Here is a 21027-nt window from a genome sequence, read left to right on the forward strand (position 1 = left end):
GATATGCCTGTGGGAAAATGTAATTCAGAAAAATATAAGGAAAAAGTACAGGTCACCAAAATATCACCACTCAGAGATACTGCCAATAAATATTTTGGTGACATTGCTTTATGAAGGAGGTGAGCACTTAAGCATGTGTCCGTGCGTGCGCATACACACATACACACACACACTTCCCTAGATGCCCACTTATAGTACTGGGTGTATACTAGATAGTTCATGCTGTTTAATACATTTTTTTCTTCAACAATTCATCATAGATACTGCCCAACATCTTCTATGTTCTTTTTAGAGGCTTCTGGAGACCCTAGATGCTCTGTGGTAGTATCACAAAATACTTCTTAAAAGAACAGATTCCCCAGGCCCTATCCCATACCTACAAACCTAGATTCTCTGAGAATAAGCCATGAATCTGCATTTAAACCATATATTTAAAAAAATTATTAATTAATTTATTTTTGGCTGCACTGGGTCTTCGTTGAGGTGCGAGGGCTTCTCATTGCAGTGGCTTCTCTTGTTGCGGAGCACGGGCTCTAGACGTGCGGGCTTCAGTAGTTGTGGCACGTGGGCTCAGTAGTTTTGGCTCACGGGCTCCAGAGCGTAGGCTCAGCACTTCCAGCGCACGGGCCTAGCTGCTCCGCGGCACGTGGGATCTTCTGGGACCAGGGCTCAAACCCGTGTCCCCTGCATTGGCAGGCAGACTCCCACCCACTGTGCCACCAGGGAAGCCCTAAACCATATTTTAATTTGAGATCCTTTCCCCCCCAACGATGTAAATGTACCATCGTTTACTTAACCAATCCCCAACCGGTAGACATGTAGGTTGTCCCTAACGGAGATTACAGATAATAGCACAAGGGACAGCCTTGAGTGGCCACCTTGTCCACATGTCTTATTGTTTCCATGGGACAGACTCCTAGAGATGGTATTGCCCCATCAAAAGGTGCTTGCCTTTTACATTTGGACACACTGTTCTAGCCCAGGAGTTCTCAAATCTAGTCCCTGGACCAGCAGCAGCAGCATCTCCTGGGAACTTGAGAGAAATGCACATTCGTGGGCCTCACGCAGACATACTGAATCAGAACCTCTGGTGTGGGGCCCGGATATCTGTGTTTTCACAAACCCCCAGGTGATTCTGTTTCATGCTAGAGTTTGAGAACCCTTGCTCTGGAGCTGCCCGTCCATTACCATAACCATCAGCCACGTGGGGCGATTTAAGTTTAAATCAATTTAAATTAAATTAAAAAATGAGTTCCTCAGTGGGACTAGCCACATTGCAAGTGCTCTGTGCCCGTGCGTGGCTAGTGGCTGCAGTGCTAGACGGCACAGAGAGAACATTGCCACCATTGCAGCAAACCCTACTGATTATACACAATTCTCCAGAAAGGATGAACGACCCAGCTGCTCATGCCTGCATCCTCCTTTTAATTCAGAAACATCAGAAATAACCTCCATGGACATAAGAGGGGTCCAGGGGTTCCGGGGCTCCTTGAAATGGATAATTTAAATCCTCACCAACACCTCGAGGCATTGGCTTGTTTTTAGGTGTGCTGGGGAGGGGAGCATTTGCTTTTCCTTATGGTCTGGTTCTCTCCTGAGCAGAATGAGGTTATCCGCTCGCAATCCCAGCAGAAATCATCACATGAGGACAACTGCTCCATCCTGAGACAGCTGGAGGTAAGACCAGGGTGGGGAGGGAGGGATGCAGGAGTCTCCATTGTCTGTCAGGTGACCTGTCAGTTGGTTCTCAGGAGGAGGAAGATGTCTGCCCCATGCCTATCTACTGGCCTGGGTCATGTCTTGACATGTCCTGACTTTTTGTTACAGGCAGCCTCTGCTACAGATCTTGCTGCAGACTTTTGTCCCTGAGGCCCTCTTTGTCTATTTTAAAGACTCTCCCACTTCAGGGAGTCTATCTCAGGCCCTTGTGCCTATAATGTCATCCCAGGCTGGTAAATTCCAGACAGATCTCTGCCTCAGTCTTTTCTTTTCTCTCCCCCTTGTCCTGGCTGTGGCCTGTTCTCAATCAATAATAGTAATTACAAACATTTCCTGAGCCATTACTACGTACTAGGCACTGGGCTAAGTGCTTTGCTTGCATTATCTCATTTAATCCTCACAACAGCTCTATGAGGTAGGTGATATGATCTATTTTACAGATGAGGAAACTGAGGTTCAGGGAAGTAATCGCCAACATCATGGAGCTGGGATACTGCATGAGCTTTGCATTGCATTCAGCTGCTAATAACAGGGACCCAAAATAACAGTGGCCTAAACAATAGAAGTTTATTTACTTTGTTAAAACATAAACCTGGAGATAAACACTTCAGGGCTGGTCATGATGTCATCAGTAACCCAGGCTTCTCCTTTCAGTTTTGCCATCTTTAGTGTGTGGCTTACATTCTCAAGGATGCCTCATGGTTGTATCATGGCTGCCAATGGCCCAGCCATCACATACACATTCCAAGCAGAAAGAAAGTAGGGAAGGAAAAAAAGGCCTTGCTAATTGAGTTAGTCAGCTTAAAAGTTTTTTTCCCTGAATTCTAAGCCAGTGACTTCTGTATCTATGTCTCATTGGCCATCCCTATTGCAAAGGAGGGTTGGAGATATAACTTTTAGCTGGCACATTGCCACCCCAAATACAATCAGCATTTTGCTATTAAGGTATAAGGGGAGAATGGATAACAAATGTCTGACAAACATATGAACCAGAGAGTTTGACTGCAAAGCCCTGTTCTAATCCAGTAGTTCCTGGCCCAGGAACTACACTCCTTGGTCATTTCCCTTCCTTTCTCTGTAGCTTATTTCTACTCTTGGCACGCAGGTGGCAAAAAGGGTTGGCCATACCATTCTCTCATGCGCCACTGGAGGGCAGCAAAACACCTCTCAGGCTCAGCAACCTCTCCCAGGACTCGGGAATGGGGAATGTAGACTTGCAGGCAGGGCCCAAGTTCAAGGAGACTCTCCCTAAGTCGGACACATTCTTGGGGTCCCACATCCTTGGCTTTGAGCCATCCAGTGTCCAAATACTTCCTTGGGGTTGGGACTGGTGCTGTTCTGCCTCTCGGCGTTTTGAAGGCATAAAGGGGGACACAGTTTGGGAAGGCTGACCAGGCAACACCAAGCATCTCCCCCACCTCTGCCTGAAGTCCTCCAGCAGCTCTTTGTTCCTTGGGCTTTAGTAGGAACTCCTGGAGCCTCTTTTCAAATGCAAATACTCTAAGCAAGAGAATTTGTCTTAATAGCAATGGGCTCACTTAGAACCCACTTTTCTTACCCCCCTGCTAAAGATCGCTTCCATCTCCTCTACTCTTGGAACCTTTCCACTTAACTTCCATTTCATCCTCCCCTCTGGGAGAAGTGGTGGAACCAGTCCTTTAATGGGAGGGTTTTGCATAAGAGTTAAGCAACCTGGCCCTGGGAACAAATGCTTAGGTATGACTTCCAGAAGAGTCTCTTCCTGGCTGTGTGACTTTGAGAAAGTAACCTAACCTCTCTGAGGCTCCGTTGTCTCACCTGTAAAATGGGGATAAAAATTGTACTCACTTTGTAGGGCCATGAAGATTGAATAAAATACTGCATGTACACGCTTGGCACAGTGCAGGGCAGAGAGCTATAAACATAGCTATCATTATTGTTGTTGTTTATCCCGTAAGTCAATAAAACCTCAAATCACCATCATCTTGTTACCAAATAATTGTCCAAATAAAGAGTTGTGCCCATGGTCAGGTATTAGACAACTCAATACAGAAGAGCTAAACACAAGTTCACTTTTCTTCTCTGACCTCAATATTCCTCATCTGAAAACTGGAGCAGTTGTGAGGATAAGTTAAGATGATGTGTGTAATATGCCTGGAACATTTTAGGTGCTGGACATGTGTTGTCACTGTCGCATCAGGCTTTAAGAAACTTTTTTTTTTTTTTTGCGGTACATGGGCCTCTCACTGTTGTGGCCTCTCCCGCTGCAGAGCACAGGCTCCGGACGCACAGGTTCAGCGGCCATGGCCCACGGGCCCAGCTGCTCCGCAGCATGTGGGATCTTCCTGGACCAGGGCATGAACCTGTGTCCCCTGCATCGGCAGGCAGACTCTCAACCACTGCGCCACCAGGGAAGCCCCAAGAAATGTTTTTAATCATGTGATCTTTTTTTTTTTTGGCGATGCCGCGCAGCTTGTAGGATCTTAGTGCCGTGACCAGGGATCAAACTCGTGCCCTCTGCAGTGGAAGCACAGAGTCCTAACCACTGGACCTCCAGGGAATTCTCAACCACATGATCTTTTAATGCACCTTTAGAATGGGGGGGGGCTCTTGCTGTCATATGAGGAAATGCAGCCCTGGGAACTGAATATTCCAGTGTTTGGGACGGAGGAAGCTGTGTGGTGGTTGAGAGACAGTTCAAACCATGGCTTCCCTCTCCTGGCTGTATTCCTTAGAGCCTCAGTTTCCTCACCTGGAAAATGGGGGTGTGAATAGGGCCCTTTGGGATCCTTATTTGGAATGCTCCGTATGGAGCTGGCGGGAACAAGGCTGGTCCTTCCAGGGCCCAGTTCACCTTTGCAAGCTGAGAACTCAGAGGGAGAGGCAGGAAGCCACTGAAGCACTCATCCCAGAGCAACGATTCTCAGTCTGGGCTGCAAGTCAGAATTACTTCGGAGGCTTTAAAATTCCTGATGCCCAGGCTGTATCCCAGACCAAGATGTCTAAATCTCTGAGGCTGGAGTTTGGGCAGCAAATGTTTTAACACTCCCAGGTGATACCAATATGAAGCCAAAATTGTGATCCAGTGGACTCACAGAGGTTCTCAAATTTTATCATGCATCAGGATCACCTGCATTAAATACAGATTGCCAGGTCCACCCCCAGAGCCTCTGATTCAGTCAGTCTGGACTGGATCCCAGGAATCTGCATTTCTAACAAGTTCCCTGGTGAACCTGATGCTGCTTGTCCTGGAACCCCACTTTGAGAACCACTGTGCTCTAATGTGATTTAAACTGAGTGGTGAAATTGGTTTGTTGGATTGCAACTAGCATTTAAAAGTAACAAGATAGAATAGAACAGAACAGAATGGAAAATACTAGAACACACAATAAGAATATGATTTGTGAATCTATAATTTCATTTGATTAGATAAATATATAAAAATACACACACATATATAAGTATTGGGCTGCAATGTAAAATATATTTCTTCCTGTGGGCCATTTTTTAAAAATGAGTCACCAGCTTTTAAAAAATACTGTAATCCAGTACACATGTAGACACACATACACATATGTAAGTAAACAAAACTTACATTAAACAATATCTACCCTCACTACCTGCAATGCATGTTAGTATTTTCTCTTCCTTTCTTTTCTGATCATTTTATTTCATTTTTTTAGAAAATGTGGATTGAGGCCCATTTAATGATTAAATTGATCTTGCACCCCTTTAGAGGTTTGCAAACCTGCACTTTGGAGATCCTGGCTCCAGAGGGTCCTAAATCCTCATTACCAGTGAAAGCTCTCATGTGAGGGCTGAGCCCAGGGTGGTGACCTGGCTGACCTGAATGGGAATTGGGGTCTGCCACAGGAGAAACTAAGGAAGACCACGGAGGAGGCAGATATGTATGAGAACAACTACAAGGAGATCAGCAAGACCTTGGAGTATCTCAAGAACTCGGTTGAGAATCTGTTTAAGAAGATAAATTGTGATGCCACCAAGATCCTGGTACAGTTAGGGGAGACAGGGAAAATCACCGATACCAACCTCCCACAGTACTTTGGTGAGTTGAGCTGGGGTAGCAACCATTTCCAGAGATTTCTATGACCAGGCCCAAGGACTTGTTCTTTTGGAGGTAGTGAGCCTGGTGGTGAAGCATGTGGGCACTAAAGCCAGCTTGGTTGGGTTCAAATCTTGGTTCTACTCTTACTAGCTGTGTGACTTTGGGCAACTTTCTGAACCTCTCTGTGCTTTAGTTTTTTCATCCAAAAAAATATTGGGAGGATTAAATAAATAAGTAGTTCTTAGAGAAATAGTACATGATCATCTCAATAGATGCAGAAGGAAGTATTTGACATAATTCAACATCCATTCATGATAAAAACTCAACAAACTAGAACTAGAAGGAAACTTTCTTACCTGATAAAAGGCATCTACAAAAACACCTACAGCTAACCTCATACTTAATGGTGAAAAAACTGAATGTTTTTCTTCTAAGATCAGGAACAAGGCAAAGATGTTTGCTCTCGCAACTCCTATTCAATATTGTGTTGGTGGTCCTCGATAAGGAAATAAGACGATAAAAAGAAATGAAAGGCATTTAGATTGGAAAAGAAGAAATAAAGTGCTCAGAGCAGTGCCTGGCATGTAGCAAATGCCTATTAACTATAACACACATTTCTAGGCATAGGCCTTGAACTCAGGATAGAGAGGGAGGATGCACCTACAGAGATCATGACAATTTAGAATGAATGGCTTCCACTACTCTTAGAATAAAATCTAAGGTTCTTAATATAATCTGTTTTTGAGAGGTTCCTAAAACACCTCCCTCCCACTGGTTTCAGTGATTCACTAGGAGGGCTCCTGGATTCAGCATATAGTCATATTCATGGCCCTGATTTATTATAGCAAAAGAATACAAAGCAAAATCAGCAAAGGAAAAAGGGGCTTGGGGTGAAGTCTGTAGGAAACCAGGAGCAAGCTTCCAAGGGTCCTCTTCCAATGGGTTCACACAAAATGAGCTTAATTCCTCCAACAATGGGTTGTGACAACACAAGTGAAATGTTATCAACCAGAGAAGCTCATTGGATACTCATTGCCCAGGGTTTGGATTGGGGGCTCATCATATAGGCACCTCCAGCATGACACATACCCAAATTCCAGACTCCCAGAAAGAATAGTGAGTATTCAGCATAAATCACATTTTTTATACCACAGTTTAAGCATTATGAGCCACTCTTTTAACAGATAATGGTAGTGGGGACCTTCCTGAAATTCAAGTTCTCTGATGCTATCCAGGGGCCAATCTGGTGAGCAGCCTTTTCTAAGAGCAGTCAGGCTTTGCTGCGTTAACTCTTTCTTACCCACAGCCTATCAGGTTCTTTATAGCCTGGCCCCTACTTACATTTTTCATCATCTCTTGTCCTGCTCTCCCTCCTTTCTCACCACATCCAGCCACAGTGCTCTCCTTTCTGTATTTTCTTTCTTTTTTTCTTTTTTTTTTTTTGCGTTACATCAGCCTCTTACTGTTGTGGCCTCTCCCGTTGCGGAGCACAGGCTCCAGACGCGCAGGCTCAGCGGCCATGGCTCACGGGCCTAGCCGCTCCGCGGCATGTGGGATCTTCCCAAACCGGGGCATGAACCCACGTCCCCTGCATCGGCAGGCGGACTCTCAACCACTGTGCCACCAGGGAAGCCCCTCCTCTCTGTATTTTCAAATCCTTCCCCCAACTCATCCCCGCCACAGGGCCTTTGCATGGGCTGTTCCTGGGATACTCATCCCATGCCCAATTCCTCCTCATTCTCAGATCTCAGTTTAAATGCCCTCCCTCCAGCAAGGCCTCCCTCTGCTGCCCCATATGAAGCTGGTCCTCCCCCACCCACTATTATTCACTCTTATAGCAGTCCTATTATTTAATACTCACCCAGTTTGTCTCTATGCACAGGTAATTCTCATTATCTGAATCTATGAGGTTCTTGAGATCCAATAGCAAGGTTCAGATGCAAATCTTTTTGGTTCCTGATTTTCAGAGAGAATAGAAATGGTATGGGTTGTGTGAGTTTTTTTCAAAAAATTATCCAGATCCAGTAGTTACTGAATTCAGATAATAGGCTTCTGGATAATGAGGGATACGTGTATTTATTTGCTGAACTTGCCTTTCTCTCTGTCCCCCCATTCACACTGAAGTTTATGAGCTTCATCAGGACAGGGACTGCATCTCTGTTATTGTTTATCGTCATTTTCTTTTTCTTCCATGCATTGTAGCACCATGCCTGGCATGATAGGCATCCAATAATAATTTGTGGAATGAATGAATAAATAAATGAATGAATTATTCTGGTGCCTCCATGAGGCTATGAAACACGGTGGGAAGGGCAGCTCCCTCAAACTCAGAGATAGCACTGAGGAAAAAATCCATAGTTTAAGGCAGAGCTTGCCCAGCGCTCCCAATTTTTAGTGTAACCCAGTGTTCCTCAATCTTCTTTTCATTATTGTCCCCTAAGGAGCCTTTTTATTTTTTTATTTAATTAAAAAAAATTTTTTTAAAAATAAATTTATTTATTTATTTTTGGCTGTGTTGGGTCTTTGTTGCTGCACGCGGGCTTTCTCTGGTTGCAGAGAACAGGGGCTACTCTTCATTGTAGTGCGCGAGCTTCTCATTGCTGTGGCTCCTCTTGTTGCAGAGCACTGGCTCTAGGTGCACGGGTGTCAGTAGTTGTGGTGTGTGGGCTCAGTAGTTGTGGCTCGCGGGCTCTAGAGTTCAGGCTCAGTAGTTGTGCTGTATGGACTTAGTTGCTCTGCAGCATGTGGGATCTTCCCAGACCAGGGCTCGAACCCGTGTCCCCTGCCTTGGCAGGAGGATTCTCAACCACTGTGCCACCAGGGAAGCCCTAAGGAGCCTTTTTAGACATTCTTTTCCCAACTGCTCTGCCTCGTGGAATACAGTTCATATACCATATAACTGTTTACGTCTTGTATGTATATCTGTACTTTATATATTAAAGAGTCAGATTATTTTTGCTTCTCAAGAACCAAATTGTGCCCTCTAGGGAAAGTGTGATGTAACCCAAGAGAAAGCCTTGTCCTTATAGGAGCTCATGACCTGCTCCACTTCCTGTTGCTACCATTCATGTCCAGCAGGGGGCGCAACCTCTAGCTCCCCCCGGGACTCCGGTCTCCCAGCAGCCCTCTTGGTTCTGCTTATTTTTTTCCAGCCATCATTGAAAAGAAGACCAACGACCTGCTGCTGTTAGAATCCTACAAGCGGATCATGGAAATGGAAGTGGCGGAGACGGACGTCCCGCCACCCTTCATCAACCCCTTCTGGGGCGGCTCTGCCCTCCTCAAGCCTGCAGAACCCATCAAGGTCATCCCCCCAGTGCTCGGGGCTGACCCCTCTAGCGACAGGTTGGATGAAGGTGAGTTCTTTCTTCCCGGACTTCTCTTTCTACTGCGCAATGACTCAGCCACAGATTCTGAAGTTTAGTTATCCTGGGTACTTTTTAAAAATTGCAACAAATTTGTGACCATTTCATGAACCTTAAAATGAGCAAAATTTCCAGGTTGTCAAGTTATGGGCACAGGAGATTCCCTGATCCCGGCTCCCACCCTCACCCTATGCTCTTGAGACTCGCTCCTCCATCTGTGACCTCCTTTCCGCATCCCCATCCACATCCCCCAGCCCCGTGGTTGAAGCGCCCGAGACGGTTCACGCCAGAGCTGAACTGTGGCCCTGCGGGCGCCTGCGCATTGATCCTTGCTTTTGGAGGCCGAAGCTCATGATACTCCCCCTCGTGGGGGTCTGCCCTTCTCTCCGAAGGTGGGGATATAATCGGCCCCACATGGGTTTTGGAGGGCAGTTTGGCAACACGTTCGGGAAGCCTGAGAAATGGTATGTTACTGAGCCAGGTTCGGTTTTTGCGATACGCAGCAAGCCAAACGCTGAGACGTGGAGGGTTGCAGCTGAGAGGGGGGTTATTCACAAGGCAGCGAAGCGAGGAGATGAGATGGGAGAACAAACCTCCAAAATCCGCCTACCCGAAAGCAAGGGGCTCAGGTATTTATGGGATAAAGAATAAAGAAGCACAAGGAGGAGCTGGTTAGTGATCTTGAAGAGACAGCTGGCAGTGTAAGTCTTACCAAGAGGAAGAAATCTTTTCCCAAAGAGGAACCAGATAGTGACCCTGAAGAGTCAGGAAACAAGAGGGTCCCCAAGAAAAAGAGGGAATTCTCTTCCAAGGAGGAGCCTGTCAGCAGTGGACCTGAAGAGGCTGCTGCCAGCAAGAGCAGCAGCTCCAAGAAAAAGAAAAAACTCCGAAAGCTATCCCAAGAAAATTAGAATGGACATTTCCCTAGTAGGGCATAACTTACAGAGATATTTCCCAATCCATCCCCTATAGCCCAATAAAAATAAAAACAAATTCACAAGTAAAAAAAAAAAAAAAAAGAATAAAGAAGCAGGGTGGTCTGAGGCGTGGGGAGTGTGAGGAAAGGCAATTGGAAAACGGTGCGGTAATCAGGGTTCTGTGCCGGTGTAACTAAGCTGTGGGCCTCTGCACGTTCAAGAGGTCATCCAGTGACACTCGCACGTGCCCAGTTAAAGGACTGGTGGTTCCTTCCAGTGTTAACCAGCTCACCTGGAACTAGACATAGCTGAATCCAAGCTCCTGGAAAACAACTCATGCAAACACATTGTTTAGGCTACATACTGCTTGGAAGACAAGCAAGTCTTTTGTAGCAATAATTAAAACGACCTTGCTTAGTGAAGGCAGGTTACAGGTGAAATGGGGTTGACTAATGATTACCCACGGTTTCAGATACACACGTTGAGTCTGTAATCTTGCTTGTGGGGATTGGTCCTTCAAAGAAAAACATTCAAGGGTTAAAGATGGAAGTAGGAGGGTGATTGAACTGGAAGTGACTGAAATGCTCACCCGTTAGAGATTGGTTAAATAAGTTATAGTTCACCCATGCATGCCACAGAATACTATGCAGCCACTAGAAAGAATACAGTGGGCCGACATGAACTGACATGTATATATGGCATCTAGTGGCCAGGGATGCTGCTAAAAATCGTGCAGTGTACAAGACAGCCCTTCACAACCTGATTTATAATAAAGGGAGGGGGAGAGAGAGAGAAGGAAGGAGGAGGAGGAGGAGGAAGGGAAGGAGGAAGTTATCTTGATGATACATATAAAAACAAAGAGGATGTATACTGCTGACTTACAGTGGGTATTTCTGGGTGGTGGTTTGCAGAGAACTTTGCATTTCTAAGTTAATTCTGTATTGCTTAGAATTTTCTTTTAAAATGACCTTGCATGACTTGAGTAATCAGAGGAAAAAATTTGGTATTTTAAAAAGCTGCCCCCCTTCTGTGAGCAAGGTTTCAAGTGTGCCAAGGATGGAGGGAGGGGGCGGCCAACAGGCGCTTGTGCACAGGTGCACAGGCATACACACCTCCTGTTTGATTTATTCAAGGCACCTGAGAATTAGCAGGAGTGAAAACTGGGGCTGATGTCAGCCACCTTAGCACAGCTTCCCTTGGCCCTTTGAGTTCTTAAAGGAGGAGGGTGGCAGGGCACAGCTGTTGAGAACACTGTCCTCACAAGGTCAGGAATGTACAGATGATGTCTTCATTTCTGTTCAAGGGAATGTTGATAAACATTAGTTCCTCTTAGCCCACTAGCCTCTATGGCTTGTATGTGTGAATTAGAAGAGGCAACCCCCTCTGGGCAGATTAATTAGGAAAAGGAGCCCCTGATGGGTAGACATGGCTTGGCAATCAAGTGGGGGGCTGGATTTCAGCCCTGTAGAAACAGGTGTCTTTGTGCAATCTACATCCTGAGCAACTGCACATGGTGACCCTAACTCCTTGATACTAAACCAAACTCATCTTTACATCCTCATCTTGGAGGAAAAAAACAGTTATTGTCTGGCCATCCCTGAGCAGTACATCTCTGCCTGTCCTCCCTCTCACTGGACTTTGAGAATTTTTACACTCCAACCCCCAGCACTATGGAGGGACACCAAACCAGGCTTGGACATCCTTGAACAGGGCAGAGAGGCACTGTCCCTGGGAAGGAAGCCCACCCCCTGCTGTGCTGGGTTTGATTTCCAAACTCCTCACACGAGTCCCATCTTTGGCACAGTGGACCAACCCCTGGACCACAGCAGGCTTCGGCAAATGGTGCTCGGCCACTACACCGCAAGAGAGTCTAGAAACAGGGATTTACACATGGACAGCGTGCCTGAAAAGGGGGATGATCTGAGGCCCAAGAAGAAGTTAACGGTCTGAAGTGGACATGGCCATGCTTGTACCACAACCAGAGAGAGTAAATGTTTTGTTCCGTAACCCCGGTGCCTCTTCCCATTCATTACTAAGAGACTGGGGTGCTGGAGCCACCCCAGGACGGGGTAGAGGAGCAAGAGGGTCGAGTTCCAAAGCCAGCAAGGGGGCAAGAGTGGTGTGAGGTCACCACGGCTGGGAGCCAAAAGACTGAGTTCACGTCCTAGAACCACATGGGATGCGGCAGACGCTCATAGGTGGGAACCAGGAGCCTTGGAGGTGTGTGTGTGTGTGTGTGTGTGTGTGTGTGTGTGTGTGTGTGTGTGTGTGTGTGTGTGTGTGTGTGTGTGTGTGTGTGTGTCACTGTGGAGCTGTGTGTGTGTGTGTGTGTGTGTGTGTGTGTGTGTCACTGTGGAGCTGTGTCCAGGGTGTCTTGCCCAGAAACACAAACTCCACTCGAGCGCTCTGAGCTGGGGCCTCTCCCGGGCCTGGCCGTGTCTCTGTAGGAGCCCCAGGTCACAGGTTCCGGACGTGGGGGATATGGGTTGTTGTAGGGTTTGGATCATGATGGGTCATCATGGCGTGGGGGGCCCATGAGTCCCTGCCTTCCCAGCTTGCTGTTGGCTTTGAAAGGGACCCCCCCTTCCCAGCAGGTGATGTCATTGGAGCTGACCCTGAGCTCCTCCTCTGGGGGCTCTGGTGTTGTTCTTGAACCTTCAAGACTCGCTCCAGTTCTGGCTCCTTCAATCACCTGGACCCTTCATACCCCCTGGTCGACCCCAGCTGCCACTCCCACCCCCAATTTCAGCCCTTTGTTTCCATCACATCATTCGCTTTGGCTGTGTCCTGGGTTCTTGGGGTTCTCTCGAAAACTTAGAGTGCCCGGCATCCACTCCCCTTTCTTCCTAAAAGGCATTTGGATTTTCCTTTGGGGAACGGCCCCTCCCACCCTCAGGCCATGTGGTTTGGAAGGGGCTAGTTTCAACCCCAACGCAAGGGTTAATCATGTGACCAAGTCTGCCAGTCAGAGCACTACACCTGTTTCGGGGTTGGTTCAGGTATCCCATAGCCCTGTTCTGGGATTTGTGTGGAGCTGGGAGAGAGGGAGGTGCCCTCTTTCCACTAGGATTGCTGTGGGGATAGGCAAGAGCTAAGAACTGCTGGTGACCATTCTGTCACTACTGAGAGCAGAGCAACATGAAAGAAAGCAGAGCAGTGGAGAGGCCTCCTCAGGTTCTGTTGGTACTGTTTGAGCTCCTGGATGCAGCTATGCCTGAAGCCCTCGGACTTCTCAGTTATGTGAACTCATTTGTCTCCTAAGTTGGGATTCTTGCAGCCAAAACAGACCTCAGTGTTTCAACAATGATTTTGGTCACTCAAAATCAAGTCAACTCACACCTAGGCCTAGTTCCTAGACCCCAGGCAGGGTCAGAAGTCATTATCTATGTATGTCTGTGTCCCTCCCCCAATTTGCCAGGAGACAAATACAGACAACTTCTACTTTATCTGAAATTAGAAATTAACCTCTTACAATTAATGGATGTGATTTTTTGGCCAAATGAACCATATTTTTAGTGTGCATGTGAGGCCTCTTCTTCTTAACTTATCCTGGGGCCTAAACACATCTATGGGAGAAGCATTCCAGTGGCATCCTAAAGGAAAGTACGCCAGGGAAGCTAGGCTCTACCAGTGCTCGAACTCTTTGAAAGAAAGGTTTGTGGTCCTCTGGTTAGCATTCCAGTAAAATGTGGACTTTCATAGAAATAGTCCTGAGTGGCTGTGAAGGTCTATTTTTTTTTTTTTCCTGGCCACGCTGTGTGGCCTGAGGGATCTTAGTTCCCCGACCAGGGATGGAACCCATGGCCCTGCAGTGGAAGCGTGGAGTCTTAACCACTGGACCACCAGGGAAGTCCCTGAAGGTCTATCTTACAGAGTCACTAAGATTCAATAATAATGACAGCAGGGCCATCACTAGCTCATACACCACCTTCATGGGAACTAGCAAAGGGTCTTCCATACTCAAGGACACACCATAAACACAACCTCCTGTTTATTTGAACATGGCCTCTAGATGGATTTCCATCTGCCAGCTATGTGGCCACGTGGTATCTCTAAGGCACCCAGGCTGCGGAGAAGATGGAGGTAGATAAATGAGACGGCCACACAGCCAACAGGCCAGGGGCAGGGGTGGTGGCATTACTGGGCAAAGTGAGAAGAGGGCAGGGACGCCCCCCATCCACCCACCCAAAGGCAATCCCCTCCCTTAGTCCTTCTCTTCTCCGTGGGTGATGATGTGCACCAGGTTCTTATAGTCCAAGTTGCCAGTCACGTCAGGGGGGAAGGCGGCAAACATCTGTTCGACCTGCAACAAACCAACAAGACATGCTGAGGCCATGGGGAGGGGCAGTGGAGGGGGGAGGGCTGTGTGCAGGGCGGCCCGAGTGGAGAGGCAGCTGGGGGCCTGGAGGACATGTGTTGCGGTGGACATCTCCCTCCGTGCCCTCCTGCTTCCTTGCCCTTTGTAGCTCTTCCACAGGTGCCAACCCCAAGGGCCATCCTGCAGGGATGTTCCCAGGAACCAACCTGCGACGGGGAGAGAAGGGACTGCAAACTCAAGTGTGCAAAGGGGCGGGCAGGTTATGTAGGGGAGCAAGGTGGGCCTGGTGGGGACTGTGGCTAAATGGAGACTAGTCCATCTACAGAGGTCGCAACTGCTCAGGGCCAGCCAATGTGTCCACATGGGCAAGGAGGTCAGACTCTTTGAGGAATTTGTTTCTTTGAGGGAAACTAGAAATTAAATTTTTTTAAATGTGCAATTTCTACATTTAAAAAGTATTGGCTAGTTATTTTTTTTAATTTGGGGTTAATAATAGATAACATTTATATTGCCCTTATCACATATCAGCACTTTATACATGTGAACTCATTTAATCCTCACAGTGTACTATGAAGTAGATTCTATTATTGTCCCCACTTTACAGATGAGGAAATTGAGGCACAGTGAGGTTAAGGAGCTTGTCCAAAGTCCCAAAGCCTGGTGAGAGTTGAAAGGCAGGCTCTTTCAACTGCTTGAGTTTTGAGGGGGAAATCCAAATAAAATTTTTAGTAAAATGTGAAACTTGATGGAATCAGGCCAGAGAGGCTATAAGGGACTATTTTAAATACACTCATTAAGGTTCATTAGTAACGTTGACAAGGCAGTTGCTTGTTTATACAGGGCCTTTGGTGAATTAGCAATAGTGCCCCTTTTTCCAGGCACATTACTGCCACCTGCCAGAACAAGTCATATATTCTGATTTCTAAAAAATTGTAACAAGACACTTTACTGCCATCTGCTGGAAAACTATTGCAACAAATAAATACTCTGCAGTATATATTATTAAGGGCATCCAGGAGGATTGTGCAGTGTACAACCTATACAACTGTATGCGGTGACCCTGCATGCCACCTTCACTTCATCAGGAAATTGATGCTCTCACCAGGTATCCATGCATTATGAGGAAGACAGAACCTGGAGTCAGACAGACCTAGGTTTGAATCCAGGCCCTGGCATTTCTCATTAGTGTTGTCCTTTTAGTCAAAGCAAAGTGACTTTGCTTCCCTAAGCCTCAGTTTCCCCATCTGTAAAATGACCATAATACTAGTCCCTACCTCACAGGGTGATTGACAGAGTGAAATGAGATAAGGGCTTAGTAAACAAGAGCAGATTCTCTCTCAGTGTGGGGTCAGGGGTGTTTTATATAAGAGAGTCTGGAGAGGGAGTCCCCAGAAGGGTGAGGCCAGGAGCTGGGGTGCAGAGAGTGTCCGAAGGGCCCTGTTACCTCCTCCTTGGAAAACCTCTCCGCCTGCGTGGTCAGCATCTCCTGTATGCTGCAGAGAGAGAAAAGCAGATATTGCAGCCGGCTGTGTGGAGAGGGCTAGGGGGAGAAGCAAGGAACCCCAGGTCTTCCCCCATGGATCCCACTCACTAATCAGCCCTGAGCACCCCTTTGCCTTCAGGGTCAAACACTTTGAACGCGTTGAGAATGGTCTCCTCGGGGTCTGCCCCTGAAACAGAAAACAGGGTTAAAATGTGCCATAGGTGGCTGGGAACCTCTGGTAAGGAGGAAAGGTCCTGTTGCCTCCTGAGCACTGAGCCTTGGCGTTTTGAAAGAGTGGGCTGAGAATCCAGTTCTTTCTTTCTTTCTTTTTGGCTGCATTGGGTCTTTGTTGCCGTGTGCGCGCTTTCTCTAGCTGTGTCGAGCAGGGGCTACTCTTTGTTGCGGTGCACAGGCTTCTCATTGTGGTGGCTTCTCTTGTTGCAGAGCACGGGCTCAGTAGTTGTGGCTTGCGGGCTCTAGAGTGCAGGCTCAGCAGTTGTGGAACATGGGCTTAGTTGCTCCACAGCATGTTGGATCTTCCCGGACCAGGGATCGAACCTGTGTCCCCTGCATTGGCAGGCGGGTTCTTAACCACTGCGCCACCAGGAAAGTCCTGAGAATCCAGTTATTTCTGAGGAAACCCAAGCTCAAGCATGGATCTAGACTTAGAAAGACTCGGATTCAAATCCTGACTCCAGCATTTGGTAGCTGTGTGGCTGCAGGCAAGAGACTTTCCGTCTCTGAGCTTCAGTTCCCCATCTGTAGACTGGGATAAGAATAGAAACTACCTCCTAGATGCTATTAAATAAGGTGATGCATATAATGTGTTTAAAGTGCTTAGCATGAGGTCTGGATCAGGGTAAGCCTTGGAGCACTGTTAACTGCTGTTTTTATTGTTTTTTTCTTCCCCCTGACATTACTCTGCCTTCATGTGCCAACCCCAACATGTTCTCCCAGTGCTCTAATTGATGCCTAAAGATGAAGACACATAAAGACAGACAGACATACACAGATGCACAGAGACACATATACACAGATATACACACATAGATGCACAGATATACACGTGAACTTACCCTTAAGTTTCTCCCCAAACATCTGTAGGAACACAGTAAAGTTAATTGGACCTGGAGCCTCCTTGAGCATTTCATCAATTTCCTCATTTTTCACATTCACACGCCCTAGGGCAGGAGACACACACTTAGCAACTCCAAGCTGGGACAGAAACAGCTGTCATGACACTGACATTTGCCCTTGTAATCCTACTTCAAGGAATCTAGTCTAGAAATAATCAGAGACGGAGTGGATGGGGCCAAATATTCACGTGAGAAGATGTTCTCAAAAGTGTTATTTATAAAAGTCAGACAACTGGAAACAACCCAAAGAGGGTTTAGTTACTTCTTAAAATAGTGCCTTCAGAACCTGGAACAATTTATACAGATGTTTTAATATTTTACTCAATGGGAAATGCTCGTATTATAAATTAGCCATTGTTACTTGGAGGTGGGAGAGACATCAGAATTACCTGAGGGAAATTTTTCAAATTATACCTGCTATAACCCATACAGCCTTGGAGATTCTGATGTACCTGCTCTAGCCACTGCCACAGGCCATATAGTACCTTTGTGTAAGTTAGAAAAAGCCGCCCCTTCTTAAGATAGTTTATGTTTTAAATGTAAAAGTCTACAGTGGTACAAATATGAATAGTACTCTGTATAATTGCTCACTACACAACCTGCACAGCTGTTCATGGCCCTGAGTTCTGGGGTTAGGAGTCAAGGAGCGGTTAGAGGTGGCAGGTTGGACACTTTGAAACAGCTCCACGTACTCATCCTCATCCTACTGAGATGTTAAATTTTAAAAGCTGAATCCAAAATAGAATGATTCCAGCTATTAAACACACACGTGTGCACATGCGCACGTGCGCGCGTGCGCACACACACACACAGACACACACGAGATGCCTAGAAAAAAACTTAGAGGCTGAGATGTTAACAGTGGAATGTGGCCTAATGGCCAACGTTATTTCCTCTTTATACTTTTCTGAGTTTTCCAAGTTTTCTATTGTAAACGGCTATTGCATTCAAATCCACACAAAAATTAATTTGAAAGAAAAATAAAACACATGTGAAGACACTCATAGACTAAAACACTTCTTTCCTATCCTCTGAAATTTGCCTTAAAGACCAATATTGGTTGAGCTGTTTCTTTGGAAAATGACAAGCTCTTGACCTTTTTGATGGCCCCACCTCCTGCCCCTCACAGGAGTGGGATAAGGAGACCCTCCTGCAGGCGTTGGTGGGGCGACGTACCAAGAGCAGCAAAGGTGTCCCTCAGATCGTTCTTGTCTATGAAGCCATCCCTGTTCTGGTCCATGATGGTGAAGGCCTGTGAAAGGGAGGCGGTTGTCTGGTCAGCCCAAGAGAAATTGCGGGGAGGAACCCTAGAGGTTATGCCAAGGGCTGGGGGTAGTGGGACTCTGGGGTGTTCAAGGCACATCAAAGGACATTAGATCAAGAATCAAAGATCTGAAAGAGTCTAGCAGTTCCTCAAAATGTTAGGCCTAGAGTTACTGTAGGACCCAGCAATTCTACTCTTTGGTGTGTTCCTAAGAGAAATGAGAACACACATCCACACAGACACCTGTAGGTGAATGTCCACAGCAGCACTATTCACAACAGCCCCAAACTGGAAACAACCCACATGTCTATCAACTGATGAGTGAATAAACAAAATGTGGTCTCTCCCCATGATGGAATATCATTCAGAAATAAAAAGAAGGAAATTCTGACACATGCTACATCATGGATGAACCTTGAAACATGATGCTGAAAGAAGCCAGACACAAAAGGCCACATAGTATATGACTCCATTTCTATGAAGCTTCCAGAACAGGCAAATCCATAGAGAGAGAAAATAGATCGGTGGTTGTCAGGGACTGGGGGGGGCGGGAGAAATGGGAAGTGACTGCTAATTGGTATGAGGTTTCTTTTGGGGGCGATGAAAATGTTCTAAAATTAGACAGTGATGATGGTTGCAAAATTCTGTGACTATATTAAATAACCACTGAATTGTACAGTTTAAAAAGGTGACTACATGGTAACATGAATTATATCTTTATAAAGCTGTTACTGAAAAAAAAAGCTAAGTTAAAAACTGGAGTCTGTCCCCGCCAGCTCGCAAGCCCGCATGATCTGTAAAACAGCCAGTAATCTTTCCCAGCTGGCTTCAGAGGGACTCTAAGAGCTTTGAGAATGCCCAGGTAATTTACAAATGATGTATTATATCTGTGTTTTTTAGTTCTTTTAGCAACTGGTTCCTGAAAGTATTTGCATCCCCAGGTCATACCCCCAGCAGCTGATCTCATTCCAGAGGTCAGGACAGAGTGAGGGAGAAGGGAGGGTATGGTCTTCGCCATGGAAGGAGACTATTTCAAGTTCAGATATGATATTTCATCCCAGGAATTCCTCTTTCCCCGGCAGCTCATGGGCCACGGCGTTCCTGTGATCTGAATGTTGGTGGGGACAGCACGAGCCAGTCTTCATGTCCCATTGGAAGCCCCAAACAGCTTCCCCTTTTATATAAAACAGTGTCCTCTCCAGCATAGCTTTAACGTATTTTCCTCTGAAAGGCCAGGTGAGAATGTGGATGACTCAGTGTGAGCCATCAGGACTGCTGGAAAATTAATTCAGTTTATCCTTCTGAGTCTGCGGCAGTGGCTTTTAATTTTGCCTAATTGGTACTTAGGTTTGCTTACTAAGGCACATGCCAATAGACTGTGATAGGGTTTCACACCCGGCTAGCATTCAACAACTGAGGACTGTAAAAATTAAAATCTAAGATAGTCTCAGACATCTCTCAGACGGACAAAAATAATTTTTGAGATGTTAACGCCCTATGTTGATGGAGATGTGGCGGGAAAGGCACTTTCTCCCCTTGGTACTGATGGGAGTCAGAATGATCACAGCATTTCTGGAGGGCAACTTGGACCAGTGGTGATACTTGGTTTTAGTTCCTTTTTTAAAAAGTTCCTTCGATCCAGCTGTTCTGCTTTTAGGAATTTACCCCAAGGAAATAACCAGAGATACAAGCAAAGATGTGTTATTTATAATAGTACAACATTCTGTATATAACATCCTGAATTGCTCAAAGAAAAACAGCAGGTACTGATTAGTGTGCTTTGTTTAACAAACGGGTGCATATTTTGGGTTGGCCCAAACGTTTGGGTTTTTCCATAAGATCTTATGGAAGAAAACGAAAGAACCTTTTGGCCAACCCAATGTATAACAAAAATCACTGGGAGGGTGAATACCAAAATGTTAACTGATTATCTCTGGGTAGTAGAATTGTGGGTCAGGTCTTTTTTTTTTTTTTTTTTTTTTTTTGCGGTACGCGGGCCTCTCACTGTTGTGGCCTCTCCTCTTGAGGAGCACAGGCTCCGGACGCGCATGCTTAGCGGCCATGGCTCACGGACCTAGCCGCTCCGCGGCATGTGGGATCTTCCCGGACCAGGGCACGAACCCGTGTCCCCTGCATCGGCAGGCGGACTCTCAACCACTGCGCCACCAGGGAAGCCCAGTCAGATCATTTTTATTCTTTGTGCATTTCTGAAATTCTTTCCTTCATTTTCAACAAGACATATGCTTTACGTTGATGAGCAGCAAAAGTTAATTTCTTTAAGTCATTCACACACACATTCAGACCGAATTTGGGGTTTTGGGGGAAGATAAAGACAACCTAACTGAGAGGTCCTTGCAGGGAATATGAAACGAGGGAAAGGCTCTTTCTAGCATGTGGGAATCTCCACCCAGGCGAATGATTCCACAGCTGCACCCACCTCCTTAAATTCCTGGATCTGGCTCTGTTCAAACATGGAGAACACGTTGGAATTGGCGCCCTCTGCTCTCTTCTTGGCTTTCTTAGGTGCCTAGGGGGTAAAAAAGCATCGATTAAAAAAAGTCAGAGGCTGGGAATTAGAAGACTAGGTCAGGTGTCATCTCTGGGTGAGCCTCAGCTGCTTATCTGTGAAATGAGGGTATGGTGCCCACACTCATCTCAAAATGGCGATGCTGGAAAGATAAAAGGACATGGAATAAGGTTTCTCAAAAGCACCCCAGTTCTGGTGGATGGTAAAAGACTGTGGATCTTGCAGCAGCTCCTTTGCAAACTAGGGGAGGTAG

General features: G+C 46.4%; 2 protein-coding genes across 3 annotated transcripts in view; one reads left to right on the top strand and one right to left on the bottom strand.

The window, feature by feature from the left end:
- Nucleotides 1-11996, top strand: part of CCDC63 (coiled-coil domain containing 63) — a gene marked incomplete at its 3' end in the record, with an annotated part of 29302 nt that extends 17306 nt beyond the window's left edge. Inside the window, exons 7-10 of the mRNA XM_079717881.1 lie at nucleotides 1603-1677; nucleotides 5572-5764; nucleotides 8917-9120; nucleotides 11851-11996. Of these exons, the coding sequence (XP_079574007.1) occupies nucleotides 1603-1677; nucleotides 5572-5764; nucleotides 8917-9120; nucleotides 11851-11996 (618 nt within the window). The remainder of the gene's footprint in view (nucleotides 1-1602; nucleotides 1678-5571; nucleotides 5765-8916; nucleotides 9121-11850) is intronic.
- Nucleotides 11997-14250: 2254 nt separating this feature from the next.
- Nucleotides 14251-20768, bottom strand: MYL2 (myosin light chain 2; the record flags this gene model as incomplete). 2 transcript variants are annotated; one of them, XM_079717981.1, is made up of 6 exons in its annotated part: nucleotides 20685-20768; nucleotides 18160-18235; nucleotides 16924-17028; nucleotides 15956-16034; nucleotides 15809-15857; nucleotides 14251-14349 (listed from the first exon to the last, which is right to left on the bottom strand). In XM_079717981.1, the coding sequence occupies exons 1-6, from the start codon at nucleotides 20718-20720 to the stop codon at nucleotides 14251-14253; spliced, it is 444 nt and encodes a 147-aa protein (XP_079574107.1). In that variant the 5' UTR covers nucleotides 20721-20768. The 2 variants fall into 2 exon arrangements, with proteins under 2 accessions (XP_079574107.1, XP_079574108.1); XM_079717982.1 differs by lacking the exon at nucleotides 18160-18235 and having other exon boundaries at nucleotides 16924-17062.
- Between the last annotated feature and the right edge of the window lie 259 nt (nucleotides 20769-21027).

The sequence above is a fragment of the Hyperoodon ampullatus genome, assembly GCF_949752795.1.
Source record: "Hyperoodon ampullatus genome assembly, chromosome: 13".
NCBI lineage: Eukaryota > Metazoa > Chordata > Mammalia > Artiodactyla > Ziphiidae > Hyperoodon > Hyperoodon ampullatus.